Below are 15413 nucleotides of genomic sequence, written 5' to 3' on the forward strand. Positions count from 1 at the left end.
ATATAATAAAATTTGGAAATAATATAAAAAATTTTAGAGGTTGTTTCATGATAAATGAATTACCTGAAAAACCTTGGTTAAATGAATGTGGGATATTTAATTTAAATAATTCTACTCAAAATGGTTCTCATTGGGTTGCATGGAAAAAAATAAAAAATTATAAAATATATTTTGATTCATTTTCGAGTACTCCTCCTCCTGAAATTTTAAATTATTTAGGTGATGATAATCTGTGGTATAACAATGACAAGTTTCAAAACTATGATGATCCTCCTATATGTGGACATTTATGTTTAGAATTTATTGACAATTATAAAAAATTTATTTAAATATAATATATTAAGATATTTTTAATAGAAATATTTCTATTAAAAAATGATGATTATTTAGTTATATTCTAAGCAATTTGTGATCGGAATCTGTACCTCCCATGCCAAGACAACAAATTTTAATATTTCCTAAATCTTGAAAAACACAAATATCATGAAGATATTTGAATAAAAAAGTACCTGTTGTAATTATCATATCATTGGCTATCTTACAAATTTCGAGCCAAGTTGGTGATTCTAGTATTTTAGAAGCATAAGGCTTTCCATTTCCAGAAATATTGTGTCCATTATCGACGATTATAATATTTCCTTTAATAGGAATTGCATTTAGATTATATTTCATGATTTTAATATTTTTATTATTAGTAATATTGTATTCATATTTACAAAACTTAACAAATATTTTATTATTTAATATTGATTTTTCTATTTCATTTTGCATTTCATTTTCTTGTAATTTATTAAAATCTTTGATAGTTGTATCCATTGTTTTATTATACATTTCAATTCCTTTAACTAAGGTATTCAATTTATTTTTAATAATTATTATATTTCAATTTTAATTATTAATATCATAAGTTTTGTAAAAAAAATAAAAAATATTTTAATAATTATTGCATTTCAATTTTAATTATTAATATCATAAGTTTTGCGAAAAATATTTTAATAATTATTACATTTCAATTGTCTGATCTTTTTGCACATTGTTTTCTTTTTAGTTCATTCCTATTTTTTGACGCTCACCTTATTCGGGTGAGCGTTATGGGCATTTATGATATTTTTATGTAATTGAATGATAATTTTATTTTGCATTTGTATTTCAATTTATTTATTTTCAAAATTTTTCGATTTCATTTCTGATGTTATTCTGAACTTATATCAATTATTTAATTTATGATATTTTATTGAAGGAATATTAGTTATGATATTTCTGATGTTATTAACATATTACTAAATTTTTTTGGGGAATATTGCAATTCAATTTTCAATTATTTATATCATAAGTTCTATGAAAAATATTTTAATTATTAATAAGTAGTATTATGAAAAATATTTTGCGATTGTATATTGCATTTCAATTGTCTGATCTTTTTGCACATTGTTTTCTTTGTGATCTTTTACTGATAAAATGAAGATGAAAGACCTATGAAGACTATACGTATTTTATTCGTGGATAGTGGACTGTATATTTCAATTTAACAATTATAATTTATTATTATTAAATACATTTGATTCTTTTTTATTTATAATTAATAACACTTAATTAATATCGGTTCGTAACGACATTACGATCCCCGGACGGTGAACAACTTTCGACCGTCGCAGACGACGACTAACTGTTAATACAAAACAACAAATTTACAAATATAAATTACTACAATCGCTACGATCGACGATATCTTATCTTAACACACTGATATGGACAAGTGGTCATTATTTTGAATCAGTGGAGTATTAATAAATATTATACATAGAGAATTAGAGACGCTACACCTACCTATAACTTTACATGGAAGTAAATTATTGATATACCATTAACATCTCAATTGTAATGTTAAATACAAATCATTTAACTAGAAGTAACATTTTAATGTAAATTAAGTTCCATGACATGTTGTTGACGCCACAATCAATGCATGCACCTGCACACCATGTCCACCACCAAAAGCCCGATAAGCTTATCTGTCGACCGACTGGTCACGGCGGCGGCGACTCCGCGTATTCTCTCGACTCGACCAGTACAGGTGACGTAGCCGCGACGACGTGTGCGTGTCGTCCGTTGCCGCTTTGTTTTTTGGTATTATTGCCGTGCAAATATATCGCCGTATGTAAACGTACTTATTCGCCCGTCCCTCGTCGCAGTGCGAAAGTTTACATTATTATTATGTATTAAGTCGATGATCATCGCTCGTCCGCAAAGTGCGCAACGCGACTCGACATATTCGAAAATACTATTATAGTACGTGAGTGTTGGCCATTAGTATTATCACCGGCTGCCCGTCATTATTGCTACGTCGACAAGTTATTACGCAACTGGTCCAGCGGTTCCACCACGACTCACACATTGCAATCCACGGTATCAGGTCGTACTATCATTGTGTATATTTATTATCACTTCGGGATGTTTACATGATATTAATTGTTATCGTTCTGTATTCGTATTATTGTTGAATTATATTATTATTTAAATTATTATTATAACGATCGCATGTGATCCGAAATTTATTATATTATTATTATACTATTACATTATTAGTATAGTATTTTGTACTTACGGTGGTCGTTTGTGACCATATTATCACTAACATAGGTTAAGACCTCATTTGTATTATTATCTGTATTTCAAATATTATTCAATTATTTGTCATATTGGTATTCGCTTGTTTACTTTCCATATTTTAATTCCTGCTGTTGGCAATCTCCTGATAAGTTATTTGTTGGGCGTGCCAGCCGAAACATTGGTCCATTCGAGGCCGGATATCGAAAATACAGTCCACTTTAATTAATTACGTAACCATTCGATAAAACAAGTGAATTTGGTCATAATCTTACTGTTCATAGCTGTTTCAAGTCTATTTATTATATTGTTGTATGGTAGCATCGTGATGGCCATCTAGATACGTCATATTATCGTTGTCGTTTTTCTATTTTATCATACAGTATTAATGTTTCACGATGGCACCAACAGATCAACAACAACAACAGGAACGTTTTGAGCGATCTTTACAGCGTGCTATTGTTAAACGAGATAAGTATGTCAATCAGATGTTGATTTTGTTCGACTTAGCGAAGACAGTTGAGTCTGATCCGTCATCATTACCTATATTCAATGCGCATACACGGGATTTGGAAACACTCATGTCGAATTTTCGCCACGATCAGGAGGACGTTATGGATCAGTTGGTTGAGCTAGGGCGGATTGAGGAGTTCGTACGAGACCATAGTACCATTGAAACTATTGTCACCGAACAATACTATTCAATACAAGCCGTGGCGGGTGCTATGGCCTGTTGTAAATTGGATACGGTACTCACAGATCAGGTTCTCACATTAATTTACCAAAAATTAAGTTACCGCATTTTAATGGTGACATAATTAATTGGCGGTCTTATCGTGACACATTTACATCGCTTGTCCACGATAATTCAGATCTTAACAGTGTTGAGCGGTTTCATTATTTAATTGCTTCAGTCTCTGGAGCTGCGAGTACTGTGGTACGTTCAGTCCCTCTTACTGGTCCCAATTATGAGGTCGCTTGGAACGCATTGCATGATCGATTTGACAGTACGCGTCTTATACTTCACGCGCACTTGGATAAGTTATTCGGATTTTCTCCCATACAAAATGAATCGCTGACTGATTTAAATAATTTTTTAGATGTATTTAAAGAGAACACAGCAGCGATCGACGCTTTAGGTTTGAATGATTTGTCCGGTTTTCTATTATTCTATATAGCGTCGCGCGTCCTGGATAGTTTGACGAAACGCCTCTTCGAGGCTGATCAAGGTACACATGATCTTCCCACTCTAAATGATTTATTAATATTCATACAATCTCGGTGCAAAATCTTACAAAATAGTTCGATGACAAACGTCGAAAGGAAACCTACAGCTTTCACGCGCCGAAAGCCTGTAATTTCAAGATCTTCGTTATTGGCCGCAACCAAGGAGCACGAGCCTCACTGCTATGCGTGCCAAGGGACACACTATGTATACAAATGTGAGAAGTTTAGGGGACTAACCACATCAGCACGATTTCAGCTGGTAAAGTCCAACAACATGTGTTCAAATTGTCTCAGTGGTTCCCATACGGCTTCCACGTGTTCGTCGAAGTATTCGTGTCGAACCTGTTCCGGAAAACATCACTCGTTACTACACTTCGAATCACGAAAGCGCCAGGCAGGCACTAACTCAAATAACCATGCACCCGCGGTTCCATCGTCGTCGGCACCCCCCGTTGGTAGTCTACCAAGCACCGATGACACGTCATTTGTTGGTACCGTTAGCAGCGGCAATTTGAGTGTTTTGGGCACAGCTGTTATTCGGATGTGCAACCAACAAGGACAGTGGGTACCAGTCCGTGCATTAATAGATTGTGGATCACAAATATCTGCTATAACAACAAAATGCGCGACGCGACTTGGTCTTACTCGGTGCAATCGTAAAATCAACGTAGTCGGACTGTCACAGAGCCCCGTAGTCCAGGCAAAAGGTGTAGTCTTGTGCAGCATAGTACCACACATGCGGTTAGATCGAAAGCTAACTTGTGAACCCGTTCTATTGTCAAAGATCACTGGGATGATGCCCTCGAAAGTGTTAGATTTATCTATACGAACCCAGTATATGGATCTGGAGCTCGCAGATCCGAATTTCGATCGTCCAGGGCAAATTGAATTTTTACTAGGCGCTGACGTGTACAACCACATTTTCAAAGACGGTTATCATGTACGTCATACACCAGGGTGGCCTTCTGCATTCGAGACAACATTAGGCTGGATTATTGTTGGAGCCGCGGCAGTCTCAAGCGCTCCGTCATCGCAAGTATCACTGTCATTAACAACCGAACCGTCACTCAAACAATTGCTGAACCGGTTTTGGGAAGTTGAGGAGCCTGTGGTTTTACCTAACCCGTTTACAGAAGAACAAAAGTGCGAAGAGATTTTCCGTCGTACCACCACCAGAGATCCGTCTGGGAGGTACTCAGTGTCGTTTCCGTTTAAAACCGATCCGTCTGTTCTTGGTGATTCCCGGTCAATGGCACTATCAAGATTTTATAACTTGGAGCGTAAATTAAAAGCCGATCCTATCATATACGAGGAATATAACTCCTTTATGAAGGAGTATTTACAACTTGGCCACATGAAACTTGCGCAAACTCCCGCAAACTACATCATTCCACATCACGCAGTCGTCAAACGAGCGAACGGAAAAATTAAACTAAGAGTCGTATTTGACGCGTCTGCCACTACATCCTCTGGAACATCATTAAACAACTTGTTATTTACCGGACCCAAATTGCAGTGTGACATAGCAGATCTATTATTACGATGTCGCTTTCATGTATATATGCTCACAGCAGATATATGCAAAACGTATAGACAAATACAAGTGTCACCAGCGGAATGCTCCTATCAGCATATTTTATGGCGCAACGATCCATCTGAATCAATACAGGAGTATGCATTGTCAACAGTTACTTACGGAGTGTCTTCTTCTCCCTTTCAAGCTATCCGTGTATTGCATCAATTGGAACTGGACGAAGGTTCTAAATACCCAGCTGCACAAGGAGTCTTGTCTAGTCAAACTTACGTCGATGACATTATAACAGGAGCTGCCTCAGTCGAACAGATCGTGACGTTGCAGAAACAGCTCATCGGTTTGCTAGGTCAAGGTCAATTTGAGTTAAAAAAGTGGGCAAGCAACTGTCCACACGTTCTGCAAAATATCCCAAAGGACGATCAAGTTGTGGAACTGTCATTCGACCCAAAGGATGATTGTTCCATAAAGATTCTGGGGTTACATTGGGACCCGGCAAATGATCTATTCAGTTATCATAGTGATCCATGCGTCTCTCGACCTACGAAACGTTCAGTTCTATCCGCGATAGCTAAGATCTATGACCCACTCGGAGCCTTATCACCTATCACTTTTTGGGGCTAAGTGCTTCATGCAGATTTTATGGAAAAATGCTTACCAGTGGGACCAACCAATCCCCGACGAATTAGCTTCTTCCTGGAATTCATTCTCCACACAATTACCTTCGGTCTCACAAGTTAAAATCAGGAGACATATTCCAATTGAACAGTGTACTGAAGTGCAGCTACTAGGTTTCTCCGATGCATCACAAAAGGGATATTCAGCTGTTGTTTACATGCGATTGTCGTATACTTCAAAACCTGGCACAGTACATTTACTTACAGCAAGGTCGAAGGTGGCACCGTTAAAGAACAGTCGTCTGGACGAGTCACTTTCCATTCCGAGGTTGGAATTATGCGGGGCATTGCTCTTAGCTCAAACATTGCATCGGGTACAAAAGGCATTGTCGTCAATCACTCACATATCCTCGATTCATGCATGGACCGACTCTACAGTGGTGTTGTCTTGGCTAACAACTCAGCAAGTTACATTCAAGGTATTTGTTACGAACAGGCTTAACAAGATAGGTGAACTTTTGCCTTCGGGTCAGTGGCGATATGTACCATCAATGCAAAATCCAGCTGATTGTGTGTCACGTGGCCTACTTCCTACTGAAGCATTAGAACACAGTTTATACTGGGATGGTCCATCTTTCGTGCAACAGTCACCTGATACTTGGAATTCACTACAGTATGAAAAAATTCCCATAGCTGAACTACCTGAACAGAAAACCGTGGCAGAGACATTGCACGTTACTGTTACATCAACAACGAATGACGACTGGCTTGATAAATTCTCATCATTGACTCGGTTAAAGAGAGTCATTGCTTACATGAGACGTTTCATCGTCAAGACTCGTCACAAGTCACTCCAGCGAAAGCCCGCACATCAATGTGACGACCATCCACCTATGTTTACAGGATTCCTTAGATATGAAGAACTTCGTGATGCTCTACAGACGCTCGTCCAAATAACACAACGCATCCACTTTCCACAGTTACTCAAGCGTATGTCATCTTCGTCATCGTCCATCAAACCTCGGTCGATATCTTGTCTTACCCCGTTCATTGACGCATCTGGAATCATACGCGTAGGTGGACGATTGCGCCATTCAACCGCACCGGAAGATTTCAAATATCCAGTGCTAATGCCAAAGTCAAGCGCTTTAACGTTACTATTGATCCGATATTATCACATAATTGGTATGCACGCTGGACCTCAGCTTGTGGCATCCTTGTTGTCTTCTCAATTCTGGATTGTGTCAGGTCGATCAGTTATTCGTCACGTTATCTTCAAATGTGTTACCTGCACACGACATCGAGCGTCAACTGTCAAAACGTTTATGGGCGATCTTCCATCCTCACGAGTGTGTCCATCGAGACCCTTCTCGAATGTCGGTGTAGACTACGCGGGGCCACTTTTGATCAAGGAAGGCAAACGTCGGAATGCCCGTTCTACAAAATGTTATGTGGCGATCTTCATTTGCATGGCTGTGAAAGCGGTGCACATCGAGGTGGTCTCTGACCTCACAACTTCGGCATTCCTTGCATCATTGCACCGTTTCATTGCTCGTCGAGGAATACCTTCAGAGATATACTCAGACTGTGGTACCAATTTCCAAGGTGCCGCATCTGAATTACGTCGGTTGTGGTCAGATCCTGAAGCACAAAACATTGTCTCAAATGCTGTGCCGTGTAGGTGGCACTTCAACCCACCGGCTGCTCCCCACTTCGGGGGATTGTGGGAAGCAGCAGTTAAGTCCATGAAAATCCACCTGAAACGAGTAATTGGCACCCAACTGTTAACATTTGAGGAGATGTGCACCATAACTCAACGAATAGAAGCCATACTGAACTCACGACCAATTACACCCCTTTCGTCAGATCCGAATGATATACGAGCGTTAACACCAGGTCACTTCCTCATAGGTGCACCTCTCGTCACGCTGCCTGACCCCGACGTGACGCAGATTCCGATAAACCGTCTCAACCGATGGCAGCTGTTGGATCAATTTCACCAATCGTTATGGAAACGTTGGTCTTTAGAATACTTGCGATCATTGCAAGTCCGATCAAAATGGCAACACCCGCAACCTAACGTCACAGTTGGTGATCTTGTACTAGTTCAGTCTCCAAATTTGCCACCCACATTCTGGAAAATGGGACGTGTCGAATCAGTTCATCCCGGCGAAGATGGAGTTGTGAGGGTAGCAACTGTCCGCACCAGTGATGGCACCCTCAAGCGGCCCGTGGTCAAATTAGCTCGTCTTCCAATCAATTAATTAAAAAAAAAAAATAAATAAAAAAAAAATAATAAAAATCCTTGTTTATTCCTACGCAGCAAGGGTCTTTCCTATCCTGTAAACTGATACCTCGTGTAATTTTTGTATTTTGTATAATTTTGTATACTTTATTATGTATTATGTTTTTGTTCAAATATTCATCTTCGTTACGCCTCGCTCACATTTTGGAAGATCCTTAGTCTTCCAAGGGGGGAGTATGTTGACGCCACAATCAATGCATGCACCTGCACACCATGTCCACCACCAAAAGCCCGATAAGCTTATCTGTCGACCGACTGGTCACGGCGGCGGCGACTCCGCGTATTCTCTCGACTCGACCAGTACAGGTGACGTAGCCGCGACGACGTGTGCGTGTCGTCCGTTGCCGCTTTGTTTTTTGGTATTATTGCCGTGCAAATATATCGCCGTATGTAAACGTACTTATTCGCCCGTCCCTCGTCGCAGTGCGAAAGTTTACATTATTATTATGTATTAAGTCGATGATCATCGCTCGTCCGCAAAGTGCGCAACGCGACTCGACATATTCGAAAATACTATTATAGTACGTGAGTGTTGGCCATTAGTATTATCACCGGCTGCCCGTCATTATTGCTACGTCGACAAGTTATTACGCAACTGGTCCAGCGGTTCCACCACGACTCACACATTGCAATCCACGGTATCAGGTCGTACTATCATTGTGTATATTTATTATCACTTCGGGATGTTTATATGATATTAATTGTTATCGTTCTGTATTCGTATTATTGTTGAATTATATTATTATTTAAATTATTATTATAACGATCGCATGTGATCCGAAATTTATTATATTATTATTATACTATTACATTATTAGTATAGTATTTTGTACTTACGGTGGTCGTTTGTGACCATATTATCACTAACATAGGTTAAGACTTCATTTGTATTATTATCTGTATTTCAAATATTATTCAATTATTTGTCATATTGGTATTCGCTTGTTTACTTTCCATATTTTAATTCCTGCTGTTGGCAATCTCCTGATAAGTTATTTGTTGGGCGTGCCAGCCGAAACACATGTCAACATTAAACATTGTATGCACATGAATTTAGTAAAGTATCCACAGAATTAACTTTTAGATTGCTTTACTATAACTTCACCAATACGTAACATATCCGTTACAGTGAGAAGTTAAATTTTGAACTTAAAATCTACGTGTCAGCGAAGTTAGCGGCGCGCATTTGCACACTGGGGATTTAAATATTTTCTCAATTTCAAAAATCAGTGATTTAAATTCTTCATAGGTACTTTAATGATACTTGAAATTAATATAGTAAACTACAACAACTGATTTTCTCAATTTTGTTGTATAGGAATATAGAACCAACATTACAATTCATAATTATATCCAAATTATATTAACAAATCTAATTAAATACAAATATTATATTTATAAGTAATTACTAATAATATTAAATAATGTTATAACAGCTTATAATGTCATAAACGTCAATAAGTGTAATAGTGTAAATGTTTTTGTAATTAATAAGAAGCTTATTGTATTCTTTAATGGGTGTATTTTTAAATTATTTATGTAATACTAACTAGAAAACTAAGATGAATCAATTTTTTTTTTTTTGACACGCAGATATAAGGTACCAGTTTGTATATACCTGGGTCTACCAACTACGCGAATACTTTAGAGTTCAGAGCATAATAATTAATAGGTACTAAGTATAATGAAACAACTACAACTTTACTGTGTACGCGTACACGTTGACCACAATATAATGCAATACAGATTACAATAGTACCTACCTATGTAATATAAAGTAAATACTAAACTTACTTGTCTCGAATTTGGTGTATAGTTGAACGGTCGTTGCCTGTTGTACACTATTAGACTACACTACTACAGTTTACGATAATTAAATAAAATTTTCTTTTCTGTAAGGACGTGCGGATGTCGGACATTACTAAATTACAGATATTACCCATAAACTTATCAGTCTAGCGTACATTTATCAAACACCGAATCCATAACCGTTTGTCCGTGTTATATAAATACATACGTAAATATTGGCTAGTTAACAGTCTAGCCAGATTAAACCAAAAATATATCCTATTCTCGTAGACACCATAAGGACACCATTCAATAGGATTCTATTGTGGTGGTCCAGAATTGGTCGAACTCAGTACATGTCACTATTTAAACACTCATGACACCAAAAACACCAACTTGACACCACTGGTCCTGCACCGGGATAGGACACGGTCCCAACACCAATTTTCAATAAAATATTTCTACCCGGGTGGCGTATATGACGTGATATTATAATGTTCTAATTTTACTCCCTAATATTGCTGGATTGCATTATTATGTGTAAAGGGAAAAACTACTTGTTTTCACCTTTGATCTTATTTCCTGCTATGTAGGCTTTTAAGCATTTTGCATATTTTATGACTTTATGTCTCATTAGTCATTACCTCATTATAAATTATACTACGTGTGTAATTCTACATTTACTACAAATACATCAGTGGCGGCTCGTGCTAAGGTGCGATGGTGCGACCGCACTCCCTATGTACATTTTAAAATAAAATTATATTCGCAATTATTATACTTCTCTTAGTAATTAAATAGGAATCATGATGGTCTATATTTCTCACGAAATAATTTAAATGATCCCAAATTGTATTGTAAAATAATAATATTGTAACGAGCTGTGACTTTATCTATATTTACTTATGAGTCCCTGGTAGTAATATCATAATAATAATGCTGGAGAGCAGCGGCGTAGTGCTAATAATAGTCATAATACATCTGACACTATATATCTCACTACTCATATAAATATTCTATAATATATTATATATAAATAGGCCACGCAGGAATTGTGTGTTTTATGGAGATCGTGTTACAATGTTTTATATAAGGAACATCCGGTTAACTGTAACCACAAGTCACACGCACCATATATGGCCATGAGAGTTACGTAACATAGATATGACCACTGGAGTAGGGACTAGGGATTTCTCTACGAGAGGAGCTCGTAGACCGTACGATAGTCAGACGAACTTACCAACAACTAGCGACTGGAAGCTGAACACACTAGAAGTCACATCTCGTTATTACCATTAAATAAATTAATTGAACTTAGTCATTTTTTTAATATTATTAATTATTGGACTTGTAATAAATAAAATATTATTCAAAAAACATCAAGTGTTGATTATTCCATTCAACTTCTTGACAATCCTAGAAGGGCTCGTTACAATATTTGAAGAAAAATATCATCTTAACCCGGCAATTATTCCATTGCAATAAGAATTAAACGAAAGCCGAGCGACCAACGTCTGTAACAGTGTAATATGAGACTAGTACTTTCTAGTGTATACTGTATAAATACTGCATGGTGCGGCGGCCCGAGGCGCACACAATATATGTGTGTTATACGGGCTTATCAAATTATGAATATATTGAGATGTGTCGCAACGGCGGCGGCACACGGCAGCGGCGGGACTATAATATTATTTTGGTGCGGTAATTCTCGTAGCACATTTCCGGCGGTGGCCTCAGTGTTGCCAGACGTACGAGAATTCTCGTATTCGTACGAGAATTGAAGGCAGACGTACGAGGTACGAGGACACTCCACTCTCGTACGCCAAAAATACGAGAATTCAATCATTTAAATAATAAAATATTAATATGTATTAATCTATTAATATAACTGTTACAAATCAATTATCAATATATTATTTTAATTTTGGTTTATTTAAAATTAAAAAAAAAAAAAAAAACATTTTAATAAAAATATTCTTATCTATCTCAGTGTAAACATAATATGTAGAATGATCTATGATACACTGATACTAGGTTATTTTGTTGATAACATGGTTAGAGATATGCACTAATTGATAAACCTTAATAAAAACTACACGGTTAGAAATTCAAATGCATGAACTAAGGTCTATGATAATAATTTACAGTGATAATAAAATGAAAATCAGAAATTCGTTTCGTAGTTTTCGTACTTTCGTAGTACGACGTACGTAGTAATGTAGTATGTAATATGTTTATGTTTATATTATAAACTTATAGATATTTATTATTCGTTAATTGTTATATATTTTGTTATTGTTTTTGTTAATATTTAAATATGCACGAGACTAGTGAAAGTGAAGACGATACACATTATGCAGGTACTTCAAAGACAAAAAAAAAGAAGCAAACCCATTGAGCTCAAAAATTTAGAGATGAGTGGTTAAATATCTCAGAATTAAAAACATGGTTGCTTCCAGTTGAAAATGATCCTTTTAAAGCCAAATGTAAAGTATGTAATATTATAATGGTTGGTGAATTGACAAACATAAAAATGCACGGTAAAGGTATAAAGCATTTGCAAAATTGCAAACAATCGAAGAGACCTATTTCAACGTTCTTCAAAACAGCACCAACCAATTTGAATTCTGATGTTTCTAAAGCAGAAATTAAACTGTCCGCTTTCATAGCAGAACATAATGTTTCATTTATGGCAATGGATCATTTGTCTGATCTTCTTAAAGATATATTTCCAGATTCTAAAATTGCAAAAGAAATAAATCTTAAAAGAACAAAAACCACAGCAATTATAAAGAACGTAATTGGAGCTTCACATAAAGATGATCTAGCTAAACAATTGATGAAAAGTAAATTTAGCATTCTAACTGATGAATCCACAGACATCGGTACAGTGAAAACATCTTGTGTGGTAGTGAGGTAAAATATAAACAATTCAAAATAATAGACAAATAATTTAGTATTTAAATAACTTTAAATGTACTAATTTCAGATTTTATGACGAAGCAACAAAACACGTGGAGTCAAAATTTTGGGAATTGCATGATGTGTTTGATATCCCAATTGACAAACAACCAGCAGCGACAGCTGAACATTTATTTAATTGCCTGATAGAAACATTGAATCGTTATAGGATTCCACTACACAATATAATCGGCTTCGGCTCCGATGGTTGCAATGTAATGATGGGCTCTAAGAATTCAGTGGCAACTAGATTTCGTCAGATGTGTCCAGGTATTTTTGTACTAAAATGTATATGCCATAGTGCACATTTATGTGCATTAGAAGCATGTAAAAAAATACCAAGATCATGTGAGGATATGGCTCGGAATATCTTTAACTTTTTACACAGCAGTGCTAAACGGCAAAGTAGTTTGAAACAGTTCCAATTGTTCATGGATCTTAAACCAAAAAAAATTCTACACCCTTCACAGACAAGATGGCTTTCCTTAGAAGCTGTAGTGAATAGAATTTTGGAACAATGGGAAGCCTTGAGGCTGTATTTCAATGATACATATTTAGACCAAAAACTCCTTTCGACAGAACAGATTTATAATTCTTTAAATGATAGATTCATAAAATTGTATTTCTTATTTTTATCATGGATACTACCCAAATTCAATGAGTTTAATAAATATTTCCAATCTCAAAAAGTTGTCATTAATGATCTGCATGATAAAATTCGAATTTTATATCAAGAAATCTTACTATCGTTTTTAAAAAGAAACTATGTAGTGCAAAATGATCTCAGTAGTGTGAGACCTGACAATGGTGAACACCATCTTCCTGATAATCAGTTATATTTAGGTGCTCAGGTTCTCAAATGCATAAATGTACCTGAATTAGCAAACAAGAATGAAGAGAAAAAACACTTTTTCAAGAGTTGTAGACATTTTTTGCAAACCGCTGCTTTAGAGCTAAAGAAACGTTATAACATGGACGATCCAGTGTTGAGTAAGCTGTCATCATTGAGTGCAAAAAATGCCCTATCCATTGAGTACCATGATTTGCACCCAACTCTTGTTCCATTAATATCATTGATGACAAGAATAGTGCCAGAAAACAATGTAGAATTAATTCAAAAAATAGATGACCAGTGGCGTAGTCTTCCATTAAAAATGATGCACATGCCTGACTCCATTACTGATTTACAATATGCCAATGGATCACCTGATATATTTTGGTAATAAATAAATTATTTAATTTTGAAAAGTAAAGTTGGTATATTTAATAATTTTAAAATGGTTATTTCAGGTCTAGCATCAAGGATTATGATTTAAAAACTGAAGCAATAGGAGCAGAACTTCCAGATTTTGCATTATCAGTTCTTTGTCTACCACATTCCAATGCAGACTGTGAGAGAATTTTTTCCAGCGTTAATGCTATAAAAACAAAGTATCGAAACAAGTTAATTACCGAAACTATAAATGGTACTATACTGACAAAAGAGTGTATAAAGGGTGGAAGATCTCAAACAAAAAATTGTGTAAACTTTATTCCTAGTAAGTTAATGATTAATAGAATGACCAGTAACACATTATATCCTAAAACAGAAATTTCATCAGATAATATTTCTACTGATATATTTTATTCAGCTGACGAATAAAATTGTTTTAATTCCTGGCAACTATAGATATTTATTTTTAAGTTGAAAGTATTAGGCATGTGCAATTTGTTAACTATACCTACCAAACAGAATAAATAAGTATTATTTGTTTGAATTGTTATTGATTAAAGAAGAAATATTATGTTCCTTATTTGTTTTTATGTATAAGATAATACAACTATTTTACAACTACCTAGTTAAAATACTTAAAACCAGTTAATTTTTTTAATTTTATTGTATATTTGTTAAATGACTATGTTATAATATTATGTTTATTAAATAAAGCAGTGATGTTGATACTTTTATTTTGTTCATGTTCTTTTAATAAACCTTTTCAATTTGAAGTGTTTAAAACCATTTTAGATAACTATGATAATATGAAGTCAATTGTGATTTTTGTGATTGTGTTTTTTTTTTATTGTACGAGGATCAAAGTTCAAATACGAGAATTTTGGGAAGCTTGATACGAGATTTTGGCAATAGGTATCTGGCAACACTGGGTGGCCTGTACGGCGTACGCTATTGTATCTATGGGCATAAGCGACGGGGACTGCGGTCCGCGGGTCGCGACAGCGCGGAGCGCGGAGAGACTATACTATATTACTGTGCGATAATTCTCGTCGTACATTTACGGCGGCGACCTGCGATTTTGTATTTACAGCGCGTAGAGTTCGATATTTACGTCTAATTATAGCTAAAGAGACACCGACCAATAGCAATGATTGTGAAGTAGGT

At 35.9% G+C, this 15413-nt stretch overlaps 3 protein-coding genes across 3 annotated transcripts; all 3 read left to right on the forward strand.

Annotated features, from left to right (window-relative positions):
• The first annotated feature begins 3005 nt into the window (after positions 1 to 3005).
• Positions 3006 to 5989, forward strand: LOC149059239 (uncharacterized). The gene is made up of 2 exons (XM_089223192.1): positions 3006 to 3342; positions 3522 to 5989. The coding sequence occupies exons 1-2, from the start codon at positions 3006 to 3008 to the stop codon at positions 5987 to 5989; spliced, it is 2805 nt and encodes a 934-aa protein (XP_089079318.1).
• A 7-nt stretch (positions 5990 to 5996) lies between these two features.
• Positions 5997 to 8246, forward strand: LOC149059240 (uncharacterized). Its single transcript, XM_089223197.1, has one exon. It carries the CDS (start codon positions 5997 to 5999, stop codon positions 8244 to 8246), a length of 2250 nt encoding a protein of 749 aa, XP_089079323.1.
• A 3893-nt stretch (positions 8247 to 12139) lies between these two features.
• On the forward strand, positions 12140 to 14983 carry LOC107170991 (zinc finger protein 862-like). Its single transcript, XM_089217599.1, has 3 exons — positions 12140 to 12991; positions 13065 to 14255; positions 14327 to 14983. Exons 1-3 carry the CDS (start codon positions 12582 to 12584, stop codon positions 14676 to 14678), a joined length of 1953 nt encoding a protein of 650 aa, XP_089073725.1. The 5' UTR covers positions 12140 to 12581; the 3' UTR covers positions 14679 to 14983.
• Positions 14984 to 15413: the final 430 nt, after the last annotated feature.

This window comes from Diuraphis noxia, unplaced genomic scaffold, assembly GCF_037042655.1.
Source record: "Diuraphis noxia isolate RWA-SAM2 unplaced genomic scaffold, SU_Dnox_SAM2 contig0001, whole genome shotgun sequence".
Taxonomy (NCBI): domain Eukaryota; kingdom Metazoa; phylum Arthropoda; class Insecta; order Hemiptera; family Aphididae; genus Diuraphis; species Diuraphis noxia.